Source organism: Erithacus rubecula (assembly GCF_903797595.1).
Source record: "Erithacus rubecula genome assembly, chromosome: 3".
NCBI lineage: Eukaryota > Metazoa > Chordata > Aves > Passeriformes > Muscicapidae > Erithacus > Erithacus rubecula.
In genome coordinates this window covers 38,411,541-38,430,945 of record NC_136689.1, presented here as the reverse complement: position 1 = coordinate 38,430,945, position 19,405 = coordinate 38,411,541, and the positions used below count along the sequence as shown (strand labels likewise).

At 35.6% G+C, this 19,405-nt stretch overlaps 1 protein-coding gene across 15 annotated transcripts in view; it reads left to right on the top strand.

Annotated features, from left to right (window-relative positions):
- The window catches only part of SLC4A7 (solute carrier family 4 member 7), a 91,211-nt gene that overhangs the window by 44,483 nt on the left and 27,323 nt on the right, over positions 1 to 19,405 (top strand). For 5 of the 15 annotated variants that reach the window (XM_079301427.1, XM_079301431.1, XM_079301420.1 and 2 more), the window contains exons 3-11: positions 989 to 1,132; positions 3,120 to 3,255; positions 4,295 to 4,455; positions 6,643 to 6,831; positions 9,541 to 9,891; positions 15,189 to 15,304; positions 16,095 to 16,154; positions 16,769 to 16,926; positions 18,855 to 18,942. In XM_079301427.1, coding sequence (XP_079157553.1) covers positions 989 to 1,132; positions 3,120 to 3,255; positions 4,295 to 4,455; positions 6,643 to 6,831; positions 9,541 to 9,891; positions 15,189 to 15,304; positions 16,095 to 16,154; positions 16,769 to 16,926; positions 18,855 to 18,942 — 1,403 coding nt within the window. The remainder of the gene's footprint in view (positions 1 to 988; positions 1,133 to 3,119; positions 3,256 to 4,294; positions 4,456 to 6,642; positions 6,832 to 9,540; positions 9,892 to 15,188; positions 15,305 to 16,094; positions 16,155 to 16,768; positions 16,927 to 18,854; positions 18,943 to 19,405) is intronic. The other 10 variants (XM_079301425.1, XM_079301423.1, XM_079301426.1 and 7 more) reach the window with 5 other exon arrangements.

The following is a 19,405-nucleotide window of genomic DNA, read 5'->3' as shown; positions in this document are numbered from 1 at the left end:
ATTTGCATCTGTCTAAGAGCTGGAAGACCACTTCCTTTTCCTTTGGTTATTGTCAGGCTTCTGTAATAACTCTTCAACACTATGAAACAGAGTATTTAGTGTTAGAGTTAATTTGTCTCTTCCTGTAATTGTTTGTTTAAATAGGAATTGAAAAGCCTATTGTATATGCTATCTTCAATACAGGAGACATGGTAGTAATATTTTCATAACAATCAGTTGATTGATATCTTTTGCTAAGATGTTGATGCTAGTATTGTCTTGATGTGAAAGGTCAAAGGAAAAGCAAGATGTTGAAAGTACATGCCTGAAAGAGCAGTATGTATTAATTTGTAGATGTGCTCCTAAATTTTCTAAAACATTCTAGAACAGGAAAAAAACCCCATCCCAACATCTCTGGAAGTTACTTGAAGTGTTGGACATTTCAAAACAAGTTCCCTTTATATTCCTGATACTAAATTAATGGTGTGATTTAATGTGAGTTTCACCTTGATGTGTTATTTGCCACTTGAAGAAATATTAGCAGCTCTTTCAAGGGCAGAAAACTACTTGCAGACTCTAAATGGAGGATAATTTCTTGATGACATTAATAAGCTGAACCAGGAGATTATTTTGCCATTCTTACAACTGTCCTGTTAGGAATCCCTGCAAAAGAAGAAGACTGTAATGTAATTTCTCTGCCTTGGCCTTGTGTTTATCAAGTAGCTTCTTTCAGTGTTACAGGTAAAGCTTGTACTTCTGAATTATGTGTTTCACAACTGAATTCTTAAACTGAATAAGAATATGACCTAGTTTATCAGAGAAATGAGTCTAGTACTGGTTCCTTGACACCCTGGAAGGACAGAAAGGAAATGGTCATGTTAGTTTACTAAAGGTAGTTTTGTCAAGTGGTTTTGGATTTCTATTTCTTAAGCTTCTTGTCTTTAGATACTAAATTTGGGCAGTAGGTAATTTTTTGTTTGCTTGTATCCTTTTAAACTTACTTGAAAAGGCCACAGAGCTGTGTATATTGGAGTTCATGTCCCACTTGGAAAGTCAGGCCGTCGGCGGCATAGACATCGTGGGCACAAGCACCACAGAAGAAAAAAAGAAAAAGAAACTGATAGAGAGGATGGCCGAGAATCTCCATCATATGGTAAGAAATTTGCTGTGCATGTTCTTCATGTTTCCTGAAAATAAACTTGTAACAGCTACTCTGTGCTTAAATGTTGTTTGTTTTGTGCTATTTCTTTTATTCTTTCTGTAATGAATGTCTTTTTGTGTACAATCAGACAAGGATTTTGTGGTTGTGTTTTATCTAAGTCAGAAGCTGTTGGACTTAGTCCAGCTGTCTGCATGAATGTTCAGCAGCCTGCACTGAATAGGTTAGACTAGAGCTTTGTAATGCTCTTCTGTAGCATGAAAATCTGTGTTATTTAAATTAGACACCTTTTTTCAGATTGTGTAGTCGTGTATACTTCTTCCTCTGATTTTTGAAACTAAGCATGTAGCTGTGAAAAGCAGCATTTGCCATAGTAATTCGATTATTGATATTATTTTGTTTAAATATTTACTTCAGCCTTCTTGCTGTCTGTTAGTAAAGGAATTGTACTGCTTCATAAGTTTTTGGTTTGGATTATGAACTGCCCCCCGCTCTGACGTACTGTCCTCAAGAGATGACAATTCTGTCATATCATTCTCTGAAATGAAATTATTTGGCAGTACACTTAGCAGTTTTTCTTTAAGTCCCTAAGTCCACTTTTATTCCTAGACTGCCATGAACGGCCAAATTGTGGTGCAGTATTTGAATATAAGTGTGGACACCATGCTGTTCACTATTACCTTTCAGTGACTAGCAGCATGTTCTACATGGGGCCACTACCTGAAACAAAGGAGTTTCCAAATGAAAATGACAAATCTCCTTTTACCATTCTCCTATGGTTCTTGGTTTCAACCATCTTCAAGGCTTCCCGTCCCAAATATGAATTGTTATAACTGATTGATGTTATGTTTGTAGAATTTTGCTGTGCAGTTTTTGAAGAAACAGGTGATATTAAGTTGATAGAAATTTACTTCTCTGTTCTGGTTGTTTCTGTATACTCCATGAACAGGATTTGGCAGGATTTTGGAATGTGTTGGTTTTTGGGATGGAAACAATCTGCTATCGACCTTAACTCATAATGAATGTTGTTTGCATTCAAGAGCACATTTCAGAATTATCCTATTGGATGGTGGTATATACCAGAACAAAAATGCTAAAGCAAAACTCAATTTTAAATGAATTTGGTAGTAATTCAGATCTTATGTTTAAATCTAAAAGGCCATCTTCCTTCTGCAGTGGAAGCCTACAGTTGTGTATTCATATCTTAACAGCTGTGAGAGTGATGTTTCCGTGAACAAAGTTAAGAGTTTTAAAATTTTTTAAAGTTTTGCTCATATTAATTGAAATTTAGTACTTACATAATCAATAAGGATAGTTTAATTTTCTAGCAAGTTATTGAACGTGTTCCACTATGCATTATATTATGAGAAGTTAAAATATTTTCTGGACACTTCAGCTACATAGTTTTCTACTTTTCCTATGTTAATTTGTGCACCAACCATGCAATGAAAAAATTTTATCCTACATAAATAGCAACAGACAACAGAAATATCTGCTGCTCTAACAGTGAGCACCTGGCTACTCACTGATGACTCTCTTGAACTGTTGCTTGGGCAGCTAATCTGTAAGTAAAGCTGTTTGTTTCAACTTTTTTAGCGTCTCCTGACATGATGGTATTAATTACTTTGTTCTCAAAATGAAAATAAGTTTTCCAGTATTTTGGTATATTAATTTCTACTCTTTTTTAACCAATTTTGCTGTTGATGTTAATTTTCACATTGGCAATCTACAGAAGAGCCAAAAATAGTTAATTAATTTTCTTAAATATGGATTTCCAAATGTTTTGTTTTCAGGAACAGTGCAGAATTTTCAGGGAGCCTTTTTAAAAAAAAACACGTATATTTTTGTTTTGTTCCTCTTAAAGAGAATGTTGTCCTGCATATTTCTAGCTGAGGACAGGAGATTTTACTGTTATGTAGCGTTTCTTATATCATAAAAGGATGAGTACTTCTAAATTATTCAGTTTCACCTTTTCTTCAAGACACACCATCCCAACGAGTGCAGTTTATCTTGGGTACTGAAGATGATGATGAACACATTCCTCATGATCTCTTCACTGAAATGGATGAACTTTGCTTCAGGGATGGAGAAGAATATGAATGGAGAGAAACTGCTAGGTAGGTTTAGAATAGATTGTTTCAAGGTATACCTTATAGTAATTTTGTTTCAAAGAATTGCAAACCAGGTTGGGTTTAGAATCTTCACTGTCTGTAGGAGTTGTTTACTCAAATTATGCTCAGCAAACCACAACTGCAGTTCTTCTTGTCCTACTCTGAAAGAATCAATAATGTTTTCAAAAGACCCTCAGTCTTTCTGGTGATGTGTTATTTTCCCTAAAACTGATCAAACCAAACATTTATAAAGGTAGGAGTTTGCCAAGTTATAATACACACACACACATGTATATGTGTGTATGGATGTTCATCCATAGAGTGTGGTATTTGCAATCTCAGAAATCTCTTCAGTATATTATTGCCAATATATTTTTTTCTGAAACATAAAGAAAATTAGGTGGTATGTTTTTTCTTGGGTAGTATGTGGTCAGTTTTTAGCAAATTGCATGCATGAACATTGCAGGATGCCATGATTGTTTTTAACCCTTACTGGTATAGTTGTATCCTTATGCATATGCATTGTGGTGAATTCTTCTGCATTCAGTACTTCCAGCTACTTTGTTGCATATTAACTTTTGTAAAAAATCAATTTGCATACTGCCTGTGAGTGGGAATCAAGATCAGTTTATAGTTTCATGTGTTAATATTGCCTAACTCTTAAATGTCTCACTTAGCAGCCTTAGGAGAATTGAACATGCTATATGGTATGTTTCAGACAGCTTTCTAATCCTAAAATACTAATGAAATCAAGATGCAAATCAGGTAATAAGGCAGACTGCCATATTCTTCACAAGAACATGTGAATAGAGAGGTATTGGTCAAGACAAAAGAAACAGAATGGGTAAAAATTAAACAGTTGAGTGTAATTATTAAGGTCTGATAAAAATGTTTATCAGTTGGGCTATGTGAGAAAATGAAAGCTGGCATGATTTCATGGGATTTTCTGTTCTGTGTCATGCCTAAGCCACATGGAAGAGTGGGATTGCTTGCCAAATTCTCCTTCCAGGAGAAATATCAACGTGTATATGTGAATGCATTTCAGGTGGCTGAAGTTTGAGGAGGATGTGGAAGACGGCGGGGATCGGTGGAGCAAGCCTTATGTAGCAACTCTGTCTCTGCACAGTCTCTTTGAACTGCGGAGCTGCATTCTTAATGGGACGGTCATGTTGGACATGAGAGCAAACACTCTTGATGAGATAGCAGGTTGCAGCAAAAGTTTTTAAAAATATTTTTCTTTCTAAATTCTGCTCTATAACTTGAGGTGTTTTGGTGGTGTGTATGTTTTTGAAAATACTGTGTTGAAGAAACATGCATGCTTGCTGCACTTTTCTTGGTTGAGAGGAGCTGGTCCTACAAACTTCACTTACAAAAAGCGACGCTGGATGAGTAGGAGCACCTTAGTATGTGTTTTAGGGTGAGGCCCAGAACTTGCCTTTATGTTCTAATCCCTTAATGTGTTCTCTGTGTTTATTTCTACAGATGAATTGTAAATAACTGCCAGAACATTTTAGGAGTTATTTGTGCACTTTAGTTTCATAATTATTAATCATATTTTGGCTGATGTTAACTTGATGCCATTAGTGCAGTTGGTTGTTGCACATCTGGTATTTTTTTCACCTTTATAAGAGGTGAGCAGAAATAAATTTTATACATGATGTTTGACTTAGTGTATTGAGTGTCCTCACTAATCACATGGTCATTTTAGATACTATACAGGCAACTTTGAAGACTTGTGCATTTATATATATATATATATATATATATATATATATATATATATATATATATATATATCAGAAAAAATTTATAGATACATTCACATATATATATATACATTATATGTGTCTGCTTGCTTTAAATGCCTTTGAATTAGTTGTACATAATTTTCCTGGTATCTCTTGCTACAGATACCACACAGTGGAGTGCCAACTCAGGAATCACATTAGACTTAGGGTTGACCAACATGTGTGTGAAGGACAAGGTGTTTTGGCCTTAAAATCTTTGGCAGTACTTGAAATGTTTTCTTGTTCTGAAATCCTTGAAATTCACTCAGGAAATTGGTATTCCCTTCCTATTTTTCTGACTTACTGAGCAAGAGTGTTCAATACATCATTCGTAAATGTAATGTTTTGGTTTATAATTTATTTTTAGTAATTGAATTTAGCAATAATATTAATACATATGGAAAGTAGTTGCTTAATTCCATGTAACCAGCACTCTGAGTACTGGGTATTTTAGTTGGAACTACGGTACCTTACGAGATTGTGTGAATTTGTTTCAAGTTAATTTTAGGTGCCATTGTGAAAGCACATCAGTTAGCAGTGCTTGATATATAAATGTGTTGTCTTGTTTCCAGGAGCCAGGAATACCCAGTGGGTAATATTATTTCTTACTCATAACAGGAGAGAAAGTGTGGCAGGTTTTCTTCTGAGAACCTGTAAAAAGTGGCCGTGTGTTACCAGTGATCTCAGAAAGAAGCTGCACTGTTCTGACAGACACTTTGCTGTGTGTTGTTCTGTTTGTAGGGACAGAGCCCTGCCCTGAGCTCTAACATTTTTCATTGCAAGAAGTTCTGTGCAAGCTCTATGGGAAAATATATTTAAAAATCTGTCACATAGGTTTGTCTTGCTTTGTGCAGGTTTGGGTCTTTTATGAATTTATTTTTTCTTTTTATTATTAAAAAAAAATAGACCCTTAAGAAACCACAGTAGATGTTTTCTCTGATATGTAGGCTTTCTTTCCTGGTGTGAACATACTGGTGAGATGCCCTTTTGAAACTTGATGTTGTTTGACAGATGAGTAGTTAGTTTTAGAGGATATACCTAGATTTTGTTCCATACTTCCTCTTTTAAAGCATGTGAATCACATGAAGTTCAGTGAGAGTCTCAGGAACTTAGAGCATCTGAAGATGACAGGAGTTATGTAATTCATCTCATTCTATAGTAATTCCCATTTTTATGTAGTTGTATATACTTTGTAAAATAGGTTAAGACTGTCACAAGTCTGTTTTCCATTGTGTTTGTCTTTGTGTACTCACCCCTAGTGTAGGTTTGTTGAATACAAAAAATACTTTTTTTGAAAATGGGTTTCCATTGAAAGTTGACATAAAAGGCTATAAGGTACTAAATAATTTATTTCTTGAAATGATGCTACTAATAAATGCTCTCTTGGATCTGCATATTGTGCTTTTCGTATTCTCACATTTGCTTGTTTAGTGATGTCTGAAAATTTCCTGTGGATTCTTGAAGATGATTTTGCTAAAGAGAAGACTTTAAAATAGATTTGATTTTCTTTTATTATTTGATGCAACTACAGTGCTTGCGTGAGGTGAAAAAGATTTAACAGCTATCCTATAATTTTCTTTTTTCTTCCTTTCTTATTATTATGTAGATATGGTTTTGGACAGCATGATTGCCTCTGGCCAGCTGGATGAATCCATAAGAGAGAATGTGAGAGAGGCTCTTCTAAAGAGGCATCATCATCAGAATGAGAAAAAATTCAGCAGTCGGATTCCTCTAGTTCGGTCTTTCGCAGATATAGGCAAGAAACATTCTGACCCTCTCTTGCTTGAACGAAATGGTGAGATAAGTTGTAGCATCCAGTTCATACTAACCTGGTAAATGATGTTCTCACTGGGAGATGAAGGAAACGTCATCTGGTAATAACAGATAAGTGTTTCCTTCTGGGTGAGCAAAGAACTAACAATAAGAGTGTGTGTGATGTGTAGCTGTGGATGATATCTTTTAATTTACTCAAATATTCTACTCCTGCCTGTATGCCATAGCATGCATTATTATTTTGAAGTACAGTTACAGACCTACATTGATTCTGATGGTTTTTTAAGTATATGCTTAAATAAAAAATGCAATGTTTGAGGAATCTTGTGGCATAACTTACATGTGTCAGATGGATCCTCCTTGGTTTTTACAGTGAACATGAGTTCAGTGATGCTGACAATTACTCTGTTTTAACCCAGTGTTGTTCTGTTCATTTGACAAGAAGTTTGCTATGCCAATGGTGAAGGTAGTACTGTTAGTTAGGACACTGTTTATTTTTATCTTGTTATGTAGAGAAGGGTCTAATGGGAACAAAAATCCCAAACCCAAGAAAGGCATTAGTAATGTTCTTAGAAGCTGCACTGTATCTTTTTTGAACCAATTCCTGAAAATTTATTCTAGACATCCAGTCCCAAATGCTAAATAGCAGTATGTACTACAGAGCAGCTTACTTGTGTTCTTGTGTTTTTATGGGGCCTGTATTTTCATCTTTGTTCTTTATTTTCTTTTGCCTTGCATTAAGTAAGACACATAGAATTTCAAATGAAATTTTTTACTCCAGTGAAAACTTAATTCTGGTTTTAGGGATCTGTCCTTGGGGTGAACTTCCTTTTCTGTCTCAAAAGATGGCCACATTGCTTAGAATATGTTTACTTAGTTAAGTGCTTGTTAGGAGCTACATACCCTGGAGTATTCTCCAGCAAATGCCAGTGCTTACTGATAGTTTTTGTTACCTTGTGAATATATATGACATATGCTTAAATACTTCTCTAATAGTTTAAGATTTTTTTTTTCCAAGAATGAAAATGCAGCTAATTTATCCAAGAGCATAATGTCTTCTGTAACTCCTGACTTTCATGTTTCATTCAGCAAACATGAAAATTTCACACACACAGACTTGTTTTGCCCATCTTTGAACACCTGTATCCCCAGGTATAATTCTGCAAATTTGAGATCTCTTTCTTGTCAGTTACCTTTCATGTATCAGTTTCATTTTTTAAGGCATTTTATTCTTAATATCTTAATCCTCTTTCTAGAGGAGATTATGGGATATATGCTGAAACAAGAAGCCAGTATAATATAATAATATGATGAACTCCTTGTCAGCATATACAGATTTGCTTTTCTCTTTATTATTCTTTGACAACCCTTTAATAAGCTGGTAAACCACACATGCATATGTGCAAATTAGTTCTTAGGCTTCTTGGGGTTGTGTATGTTAGGACATACCATGTTCATGATTTATCACAGGTATTCTTATGAAGTTAGTAATTACTGTAGTGATTAATTTATAGACAAAATCAATCAAGTCTGTTCTATTTGTTCTATTTTCTTTACTGCTCTGCAGTTTTGATGTTTTAATAGTTGAGTTTTGAGGCTTTTGTTCTTAAATCAGGTTTGTATCTGTAGATGATCCATTCTTGCATTGTTTGGAGGGGGGAATCTATGTGAGTTTTACTTAGGTCTGCTTTCTGCACCTAATCCTTGTTAATTATTCTGGGGTTGTTCAACTTACTGGTCTCTGTAGTGCTTGGTATAAATGGGAGACTCAATGTTCTAGTTTGCTGTTTCCTTGCTTGATGGCATGGTACATAAAACCAGCATGCTTTGGATTTCAGGGATTGTAGGAGAAGCCATCAGTAATATTTTCAAGGAGACTGGAAAAGTGTTTGTGACAAATGGGAGAAATGGTATCACTAAACCTCTTAATGGAAGCACTAATATGAGCATAAACAGTCTCTCTTCCTGTTAAGGAAGAACTGAAATCTATTACAAGATCTGGTCTGAAGGAACTGTCACAAGACTTTGTTCTCTGCATATGAAATTAGTGGGACATGGAAACTACAGCAACGAAAGTAACAAGGGATTTTTGAGAAATATTTGATTTTAGGTGTATGGGGCTACTGGTAAGTCACAGCAAGAGGATATGGAGGAGCTGTGTATCTCTTTTTTGTGCCCTCTTCAAAAATATACATTAGACTACAGCTGCCTGGGAGAATTCTCAGTAAAACAAGACTTATTGAAAGACAGTTGCAATTAACACATTTAGATATGTTTGGTCATGATTACTTTTTAAAAAATTAATTCTTTGTGTATAATGTATAGAGTTAACTGAAGTCTTGTGATGTTTTGGTTGCTAATGATTTTTTAGTTTCTTTTTTGAATGGATTAACAACAGCTGCTGTGCAATTTGGAATAAGGAATTCTAGAAAAATTGAAGTCAGTTTCAAGAGATTTTTTTTTTTTTTGTTAATAAATCTTACTCTGACTTAGATCTCCCTCAGATCTTTGGCATTCTAATTAGTACTCCTTAGTAATTTCTGACTTTCCTAATGTCTGATACCAGATTTTCTCTTATCTCTTACCTTACTTGCATGAGTATGACACTTTGGCCCATAAAGCTTGCAATTTACTATGTAAATTGTTAATGCATGTTTGTACCTGTGTGGGTTTGTTTTGTTTTAATGTAGTGTACCATATCCCTCATGGTGTTCCGTTTGTTTTATCTCAGGGGAAGGCCTCTCAGCCTCCCGCCACTCTTTGCGAACAGGTCTCTCTGCCTCCAATCTCTCCCTGAGAGGAGACAGCCGTTTGTCGGTTCTTCTCAGTTACCTCCTTCCTTCTTCAAGAGCTGGGACCCCGGCAGCCTCAAGGTGTACCACCCCTGTAACCACCCCTCAAAACACACCACCCTCCAGCCCTACCTGCAGGCTCCCGCCAAGCCCACCTCAGGGCAAGGAATTGCTGGTGTCACCTGCCAGTGATGATATTCCTTCAGTAGTAATCCACCCACCTGAGGAGGACTTAGAAGTGCAGGAAAGCCAGGAAAAGAAGACAGAGGAAAATATTGGCAAAACACCAGGCAACTATTGAAATTTAAGCTGTCGATGTGTGATGCTCTCTGCATCTGGATCACTTGCATTGCAATGTTTTTGGCACAAAGAATATGATAACTGTTACCTCTGCCTGCATGTTTATTTCTTCTCAGTTGTGACTGTCTCCTTGTTTGGCATTTTTAACTTTTTAGCTTTTAACTAAAGCAAGCAAAAAATTCTTTAATTAACATTCATTTGTGTAATTAAAAAGGAATATGGTTTTAAAATCTAATATATAAGCAAAATGTCAAAAATGGTGGCCTTTTCCTTTCACTCACCTACAGTCCATAGCAGGTTTTGCTTTGGGTTTTGTCAATAGTTGAGTTAATGTTTTAAATCCAGTGTTTGATATCCTGAGATAGGTACAGCTGAAACCATGGTAAAGTATTAGAGGTGAATATGAAGAGAGTTAGAGTTAGGAAGGATACAATTATCAGTGGCATTCACAGTTTAGTTGTGTCATGAAGCCTTCAAGCAGTTTTATTTTTGCTTTTGTGCCTTTTAGAACCATGACTGCTAAAACCAACACTAGTTAATTGAGGAAATTGTCAGGTTCAGTTCACCTGTAGCTGTTTCTGGATAGTTCTCCGTTAGTGCACTGCTTTAGCATCAGATACTCCATTAGTGTTTTGTTGTGTTTGGTATGCAAAATTGGAGACAGGAGCTTATAATTGTAGGCCAGAGCTCAGAAATTTATTATTTTGTTATCTTCAAAGCTATTCTTTATATGTAAAAAGGTATGTAGGTGTATAGGTAAGTTGAAAGAAACTGTTAGAACTTTCCATCCTTTCTTGGAATGTTTTTAGTAAAAGTTTCATAACTTGTGCATTCTGCATATGTACTGTTATGCTTGCTTTACTTTTGCAAAATTACCACCTATTTAGAAACTTCAGAATTTTCTTGGCAAATTGTGTTTTTAAGGGGGGATCATCTTTCTTTTGGTCTTCAGGCTCTTTCCCCTCTTCCTAGAAATTAGTCTTGCCAAAATCTAGCTTGTAGGTTTGTCTGCTTTAGGCCTGTGTGTGTTGGGACTGGGGGGGACTGATCTCCCTCAGTTCTTCCATCAGTTGAGGCTTTGCTTGGTTTCTTCCTCATTTGTTTAATAAATAAGAGCACAGTTACATATAGCAGTGAAAATATGTTGACAGAGAAGAGGCTGTGGTTATCTGCCTTTTCACATTGGCAGCCAAGTCACTGAAAAGGAAAGAAACTATGTCATAGTTTCTTATCTTCAGTTGAAGTATAGGGGCCTCTTCATGACTTAAATTCAGAAAAGCAAACACAAATCTCTTTTTCTGACTTCCTTATGGGAAATTAAGAGAATTCACGTGATAATAATTCTGTCACAGGTCATCTTCCAAATGTGCTTAGAAATCAGAAGTAAAATAATAGCTGGAATTTTTTTTCCAGTTATCATTTCTCTGACAGGAATGACAGCATGCCAGGCACAAGATCTTTAGAATCCAGGAGAAGGCAAATAAATGAAGCTCAAGTACATGATGCTATTATTATCACTCATAAAGCTTTCTAGTAGAAATCTTCAAGTTGTGTTAACATCACTTTTGTTCCCCATGTCGATGCTTCTCATAAAGAAAAGAATCTGAAAGGGATGATTTCCCAGTTAATCTATTAAGTCTTTCCAGAGAATGATGAAAACCAGCAATGAAGATATTTTTGTTTTCTGGGGTTTTCTTCCCTTTTCTAGTTCAAGAAATCATCTGACCTCAGAAAGACACGTTTTTTCCTTAGAGGTGCTTTTGAAGACATTCTCAGACTATGACTTCAGGGCTACAACTGAACAAATCTCTGTCTTGGGAGACAAGAGTCAAAAGAAAACCCTGACAAAGAAGTCAACTTCCTGGTATTAAATAGGGGAAAAAGCCCGTGGGAGTCAGCCCAAACTTCCTGGTCCATTCCAGTATAGGTTATGGTCCATATCACTTCTCTAGTAATTCAGAATACTACAATCTGAATAAATTTTACAGATCTGAGTTTGCTTTGCCTCCTGTGAACATGAGGAATTGTGTTAATTTTCTAATAGATGGGTTTTTTCTGTTTACATTCCTCTCTCATTTGCCTTGTGTTGTTTAGACACTTATTTTTTAGTTTTCATAAATAGCTGGAAGGTTACTGAACTTACTGTGAGTTACTGTAAAAGGAGGGAAAAGAGACACACCTTTGGTCTACCACTTAATTTTGATCAGCCAGTCATTAGTTCATAGTAAGTCAACCAGACAAAGGCTTCTCTTAATAATGTTTTTAAATTTTGTCATCAGTTGAAGAGCAGTATTTGTTTTCCCATCCTTGAACTGTTGAATAGTGAATTCCATAGGCAGAGCTGGGAAGTGAGCCATGTGTGTCACAGCTAAAAATTAAAACTGTTAATTCACCAGCATCATTGAGGTTTCATAATGTCTGTGAACAACAGCAAAGGAGTCTGTTTTAAGAGGTCTTTTGGTCCACTGATAAATGTACTTTAAAACTGAACAGTATAATGTTTACAGCAGCTTTCCTCTTACAGTAAATGCTTTCTGAAATTAATAATTCAGAAAAGTTTGCATGTTAGCTCTGTAGTAGTAATTTGAACTTTTTTTTTGCATTAGAGCCGCATAGGAATTGCGTTTTAAAAATTGATTTTAATTTCTTCAAATACAAATATAGTTAACCTCATATTTAGAAGGTTTGTATTATGTAATTTTTGCCATTCTAAATACAATTATTTTGGAATAGTCATGCTAAGATGTTGGACTCATTATATTACTCATCTTTTTATATGAAACAGATGTGAGACAAATGTATGTAATCTTCTTGCTTTCTTTTTTCTGTAGATAATCTTAATTAGATTTTTGTGATCGCAGTATTAAGTGTAGTTGGCTAGAAAAAGCATATGATCATTAGTGAAGGTGTAGTTATAAGTAACTTGAATTTACAGGATTTTATTCCAAATTACTCAAGGCTCACTCCACTGTAGTCTTTTGGAAGAGATGAGTGGTCCATCTGCCTAACTAACATCTGGAGGAGTGCTGTGTTTTTAAGGATCCCCTCTGTAGCTTGGTAACAATGAGTTTCTCTGTCTTAAAATCTGAAATATACTACTAGGTAGTTGTCCTTGAGTTTGCATCTACTGAACTAGAGAAGAGAGGGAAACAAGTTCTTTTATTAATGTGAGATTGGAATAGAAGTTATTCACTATTAAAGAAGATAATTCTTTTGTTCACAGTTTCTCTGTAAATACCAGAATGATGGGTATGTGTAATGAAGTTCAGTCTCATGCAGAAATGCTTGCTCAGGTCTGTAAAGCTGTGAACAGTATTGTCTTGTGAGAGCAGCGGTCTGTCCAACTGTAAGGCCAACAGAAAGGAAAGCTATTCACACATGGTTTAGGATCAGACAAATGCTCCTATGTCAGTGCCAAAACCTGTGGGCCTTAACTGTGACTGATTGGTGGAATTTTGAGGGCAAACCCTTTAGAAGAATCAGTATCACTTAAGTACTGAAATAATAAATATTTCTGCTAATATTTAGTATCCTAATTCTCTGACCTTCTCCTTCATTGTCTCTCTACTTCTTGTTCTCTTGCTCACAGTGCTTTTCCAGAAAATGCAAAACAATTATGGCTCATCTTTCACCAGTTAAAAACATTTTAAGTTACCTGTATTGCTACAGAGAAGGGGGAAAAGTGAAGAAGTTTAGACACAAACTTCTATATTATGCTGCTCTTCTGCGAATTGTTTAATATTTCTTTCTAGTTCTACAAACATGAACTCCTGAGCAGTTAAATACTTTAATCAGTTGATTTCTTAGATGGTTGATGATATGATTCTTGTGAATAACACACAAATCTTGGAGCAGAAGAGTAGAATGTGGTTTTTGCTGTTGGGTTTTTTTTTTTATTTTTGTGTAAGCTCATTACTTGCAGGCGTTTATGAAGGAAATGACAGCCTATTAATTTGATTTGATTTTTACTTCAGGAAAAGCTTCCCACATCACTTATATCCCTTATGAACTGTAAGAATGAAAATTAGTGGTAAAAGCTTCTTGGACCTGCATTTTTTTATTGATATGATAGCTTTTTTGAAGTGTTTTTGGAAACAAATATGGGAATGAAATAAAGTGAATTCAGTCATCATTTGAAATGCTTAAAAAAATGTCAAAATTGAGAAATTATGAACATGGGAGTATGCAAGTAGTTATGTGATAGTAGGTATTATAGAACAGTATCCCAAAGATAGCCAGAGGGGGCTTCATTTATATGGTGACTAGAGAGATGCTTGAACTTAATACAAACTTTCTCCATGTAATACAATGTTTAGGCTTCAGTCTCTCTGGATGTGGTTTTACAGGCGTGTGAAAGCACGTTCTGTCACCACAGCTGAAAGGTCTAGTGTAGACAAGCAAGAAAGCCAAATGCACTTCTAGTGCATGTTAAACTGAGCAAGTAAAAGCTCTGAAATTCAAAAGATGGGATTTGGGCTTGGTTATGCATGCCTAGACCAGCTTTTAAATGTTAATTGGGTAGAGAGACTCGTGATGCAACATGGAATTCAGTGTGTATGAATGCTTGGGTTACTTGCCTCATGCACCCTTTACTGAACCTGTAGTTCAGTGCTTCTGGCAGTGTAGCAAGATACATAATGTGGTTTTATTTTGGTGCAAGTGTTAGAGAGAAGCTGTATGTTGAACTTGAAAAACTTTTTTCGTGTGTGACTCTTCAGCTCAAGCGTATGTTCCGTATAGGGTGGATAAATAGTGGGAGCTTTGGTCTGTTGATTGAAAGCATGGTTTGCAAGCTATCCTTCATGTAGTACACTGCTTACTTTTACAGCTTAGTTAACTAGTTGACTACATTCCTTGTAGTTGTAGCCTTAGGCTTGCTGACACTTTTGACAATTGCAGTAACTGCTACACAGCAGAGTTGAGGTGTTTGCATTTGGTATCCGAGGACTTCTTAGTATGGTGAAGATGCTGTATACTAACTACTGAATCAGTTATGATTAATATGCCAACATTTACTTTTTCTGTGTTTAAAGTAGCTGATGTTTTCTGGTGACTGTTCTGCAAATGGCCATCATTTGGGGCAATACTTAATTTTTTAATTATGTCATTTTTTTGACAATACAGTGACTTGTTAATGTTGCATTTATGATACTAATGTAGGGCACTTACTGAATAACGTGCACTTTTGCATTAAGCAAGCTGCCACATTGAGTTTTGGTAGTGTTGCACACTCAGTTGGTTTCCTGCACCATTTTGAACTTAACAAAACTCATTTGTTTTAATTCAGGGCTATTGGCATCTCCACAGTCAGCACCTGGAAATTTAGATACCGGGAAAAGTGGAGATGTTAAACCTACTGGGACAGGAGGAAGCAGAGAAAACAGCACAGTTGATTTTAGTAAGGTAAGTAACTGTAAATACCTTAGTGTTTAGCATCAATTAAGTACGTAACAAAAACTGCTGCTTGTAACTTCCCCCTTAGTTACATCTAAGACATGTGTACCAGTGTATACATGAAATGGGTACTGAGAGATAACTTGTGTCACAATATGATCTAGGCTAAATGTGACACATGTTTTGAAATTCTTCCCAGTGGGAACTGTTTGATCTTCTTAGTATTTTTGTAACGTAAGAGTGCAGCCCTGTACTTTCTCATACAGATGGAAGTACTTTCACATCTGCTATTGAAACTCTTATGAAAGCAGTTTTCTACATTATATTGTAACTTCGTTTTCTAGAACTTTTTGTAGTTTCCTTTTTTTTTAAAGTTTTTTTTTGTAAAGAGGGTTTTTAAGAAGGATTTGCTTTATATGTATATTAAATACATAATGCTTTAAATGTAGCTTCCTCTACAAAAGTTGTTGTACATCTTAATAATTAGAAACATATAATACCACTTTCTGAAGTAAACCTTGTAAAAAAATCTTCTGTAAATCTCTTACACTTCTTTCGTAATCTAAATTTGCTGGGCAAGTTCAGTCAGAAGTTTCATTTATACTGTGAAACACTGTAAGAAAATTGTTTTGTCAAGTTAAATAGTTTCATTTAAGGAAATAGTTTTGTTAAGGAAAGTTTATACTGTAGTTCTGATCTAATCATGGCAGGTGCCATATGTTCCTGCTCCTCTGTCACAGTTTTTATATTTTTGCTTGGCCTGTCCTTGTGTACACCTGCCTTGTCTCCTGTTGGACAGGAGTCAGCCTCCTGGCACTGTAGTTGTGGCACACTTGGTGTGGGACTCAAGAGGCCATCTGTAAGTTCTCTAGCCACCAGTGTTACTGGTGCTTGTGTGTGTGTGTGAGTGTGTGTGTGTGTATGTGAACACAGAGTTCATGTGCTGTACCATTTTCTAATGCACTTCTATAATTATGTACAGAAATAAAGGTGAAGATTTTCAGCCATCATATTCTTTATGAATGAAAATATAAATGAAAATATAAATATGCTAATTATTTTTCAAAATTATGACATACTTGAAATACATGCCATTGAAATAACTTACTGCATTTTAGAAACCATGTGTAATTACATGAACTCTCCTTACTTAATTGTGCATAGATTTTGTTAATTTATGTCCTATCATGGGATGTTTGTCATGATAATATTAGTAAGGTGATTATGTGGTTTTGAGTCTTCTAGAATATACTAGGTGTTAGTAAATCTAATTTATAGAAAATAATTTATTATTTGGTGGGCTGGCTGCCATTTTCTAAATGTGTTTGTCTTTTCTGTATTGTGGGATACTTAATTTGCTTTTTAATTTTTCTTTGTAGCATAAATGTCTAGTAAATTCTGATAAGCATAATTGTGGAATTCCTGCTAAGAAATGTAAGGGAATAAACACTTGTTTCATCTTTGTATGAATAGGTTGATATGAACTTCATGAGGAAAATTCCTTCAGGAGCAGAAGCATCAAATGTGTTAGTGGGAGAAGTAGATTTTTTAGAAAGACCTATTATTGCTTTTGTGAGGCTCTCCCCTGCTGTGCTTCTCTCGGGTCTCACAGAGGTTCCGGTCCCTACACGGTAAATAAATACCTGGAAAGTCTGGCTTTACTTATGCAATAAGATAATTATATTTAAGATCTCAAATAGCTGTACATTTTTATATATACTGTATTAAGCTAAAGAAATGTAGAGTTTTGTTTATGTCAGTCATTTGCTGCAAAATTTGAAGGAATGAGATCTGTCACAAAATTGTCAGAATGCATAATATATATCTAGATATATAGATATATAACTGTATACACACTCACATACATATATACATTTATATACATGTAAAGATGCTGTCCTAGGCAAGTGTAGGAGTAGAAACTGATAGCTGATTTGGAGTAAAAGCAATGAGTCTTCCAAGTTTGTGTTGACATTTTAGAGATGGCCATGAAGGTAGTTATAGTTCCCTTTGGTGTGACACAGTTTGTCAGTGGGGAAGAGCACACTAAGTCTGCAGGTCTGTCTAATCTGAACATCTGCTATTTCTGTACAAATTCTCTACATATGAATGACTGAGGTGGTCAAGAAACAATTGTATGCCTAAATCTCTGTGATTGACATTGGAGTAGTCAATTTGCAGGTAGTAGTTTTCAGTCTGCAATATGCTATCCAACCTGGTGCAGTCAGCCCTGCTCCCCCAAACCCAAGGATCTCACCAGTATGCTGTGGGTATGTTTACCACAGGTGTTCAAAATATCAAAATATAGATCTCATGATGAAAGCAGAAGATAATTTCATCAATCATCACAGATGATACTTCGTTTTCTGTGCACATTGGTGTATTCAGCTGTTTTGTGGTATTTGGCATACATTTGTGCATTTATGTTTTTGGTGGGAGTTTAATGTTTTAAAATTGTCAGTGTTTGTTCATCTTTGTGATTTTCAGCTTATGCACTCTTTTGAAGGGTAAAAATACATATATGTGAGAATTTTCAGTTGACAGCGGTCCTCTTAATGTTTGTTGGGAAACTCCAAAATTTCTACATGCAGATTACTGTATTATTGTAGTTAAAATTATTCTGTCCTGAGTTTTTCAGAATGGTGTAGACTTGCAGATCTGAATAGCATACTTGCATTCTGAAGATACACTGTCAGTTTCAGTTAGGGTAGTAAACTTACAAAGGAGACAGAAGTGAGCTTTTTGTAGTATGAGCCTAAAGAAGGCACTACTTTTTTCTGATGTGTTGTGCTTGGGAACATCATTTTCATGGAATATAGGAAGAAGGTTGTGAAACAAATTACTGAGGTTCACTCTTTGGTTTGTATCCTTTTGAATTTATAACATGCTATTCCTGTTTAAGGTTTTGGTGAGCTTCATGTTAGGCACTGTTACTGCACAAAGATCTGCTAACATGTGCTGTGACCCAACCCTCAGTTTAGATTAGCTTCCCAGAATGTCACTTACTTTTTTAGGTGTTCAAATATCCAAGTTCCCTTCCTTTCCACTGACACAAAACCAGGATGTGACTGTATGAGTATGCTCAAGTGTATTGCAAGAGGTTCAATAGGTGCATCCTGCCATGCCCAGTCACAGCAGGTGAGGGGGTTTAACTCCTGTGGAAAGGTGATCATCAGAGAGCGTAGCACAGGTTATACAGCTCCTAGGCTCCCACTGAAGGGAGTCTTTGCTACTGGCAATGTCAGGCTTAGAATCCAGAGGAAATAGTCATTGAGCTCTAGTCTGTGATTTCTGCAATGTTTAAGGCATTGTAAGAAGTTGAAAAATTAGGCTTAATGAAGAAGATAGCCAAGTAATTTTGGCTCAGGATTTGAGTTCGTTCCAATAATGACTTCAAGATGAACCTTTTCAGTGTTGTAGCAGTCTTTTAAGGTCTGAAGTGGTGAAAATGGTATTTTTACTTCACCACTAAATTTTCTTTAAACATCAGTTTGAAAGACCCCCCTTTAAGTATATGCAAATGAGTCGGCCATACTCATCTGTATTACTTTCTCCACAGGTTTTTGTTTTTGTTGCTGGGACCAGCAGGCAAAGCTCCACAGTACCATGAAATTGGACGATCAATAGCAACACTTATGACAGATGATGTGAGTGATCTGTTTTAAATGCTTCTAGTTAAAGTCTAGAATGATGTATTTACCAACTGATTTCAGTAAATGACTTGGAGTAGTAGGTAAAAGAAAAAAAATGATAAACTGGTTAAATGAAGAGCTGTAAACTTATTTATTTTTTGTGTTTGTGAAGTATATAACAGTATATTAGCTTTCCTCCTTGTCTGTCTTGAAGAAATCCTAAATGTATTTGTGAAAAAGTTTGGCTTTGTATGGATTTCATTTTTGTGTCAAATTGGTTAACAGAACTGTTAAATAGAATTGCATATGATATGAGTCACTGTATGTCAGGACAGAAGCAGCTGTGCAAGTGCTCAGGGCACAGAGTTTTAAAAATGTATGCAATTGAGTCATCATAGATTTTATTTTTTTCTTTAAATCTAAGCAAAGTCATATAAATGAAATTTGAATTTTAATAGCCTTTTGAAGTAATTTGTGT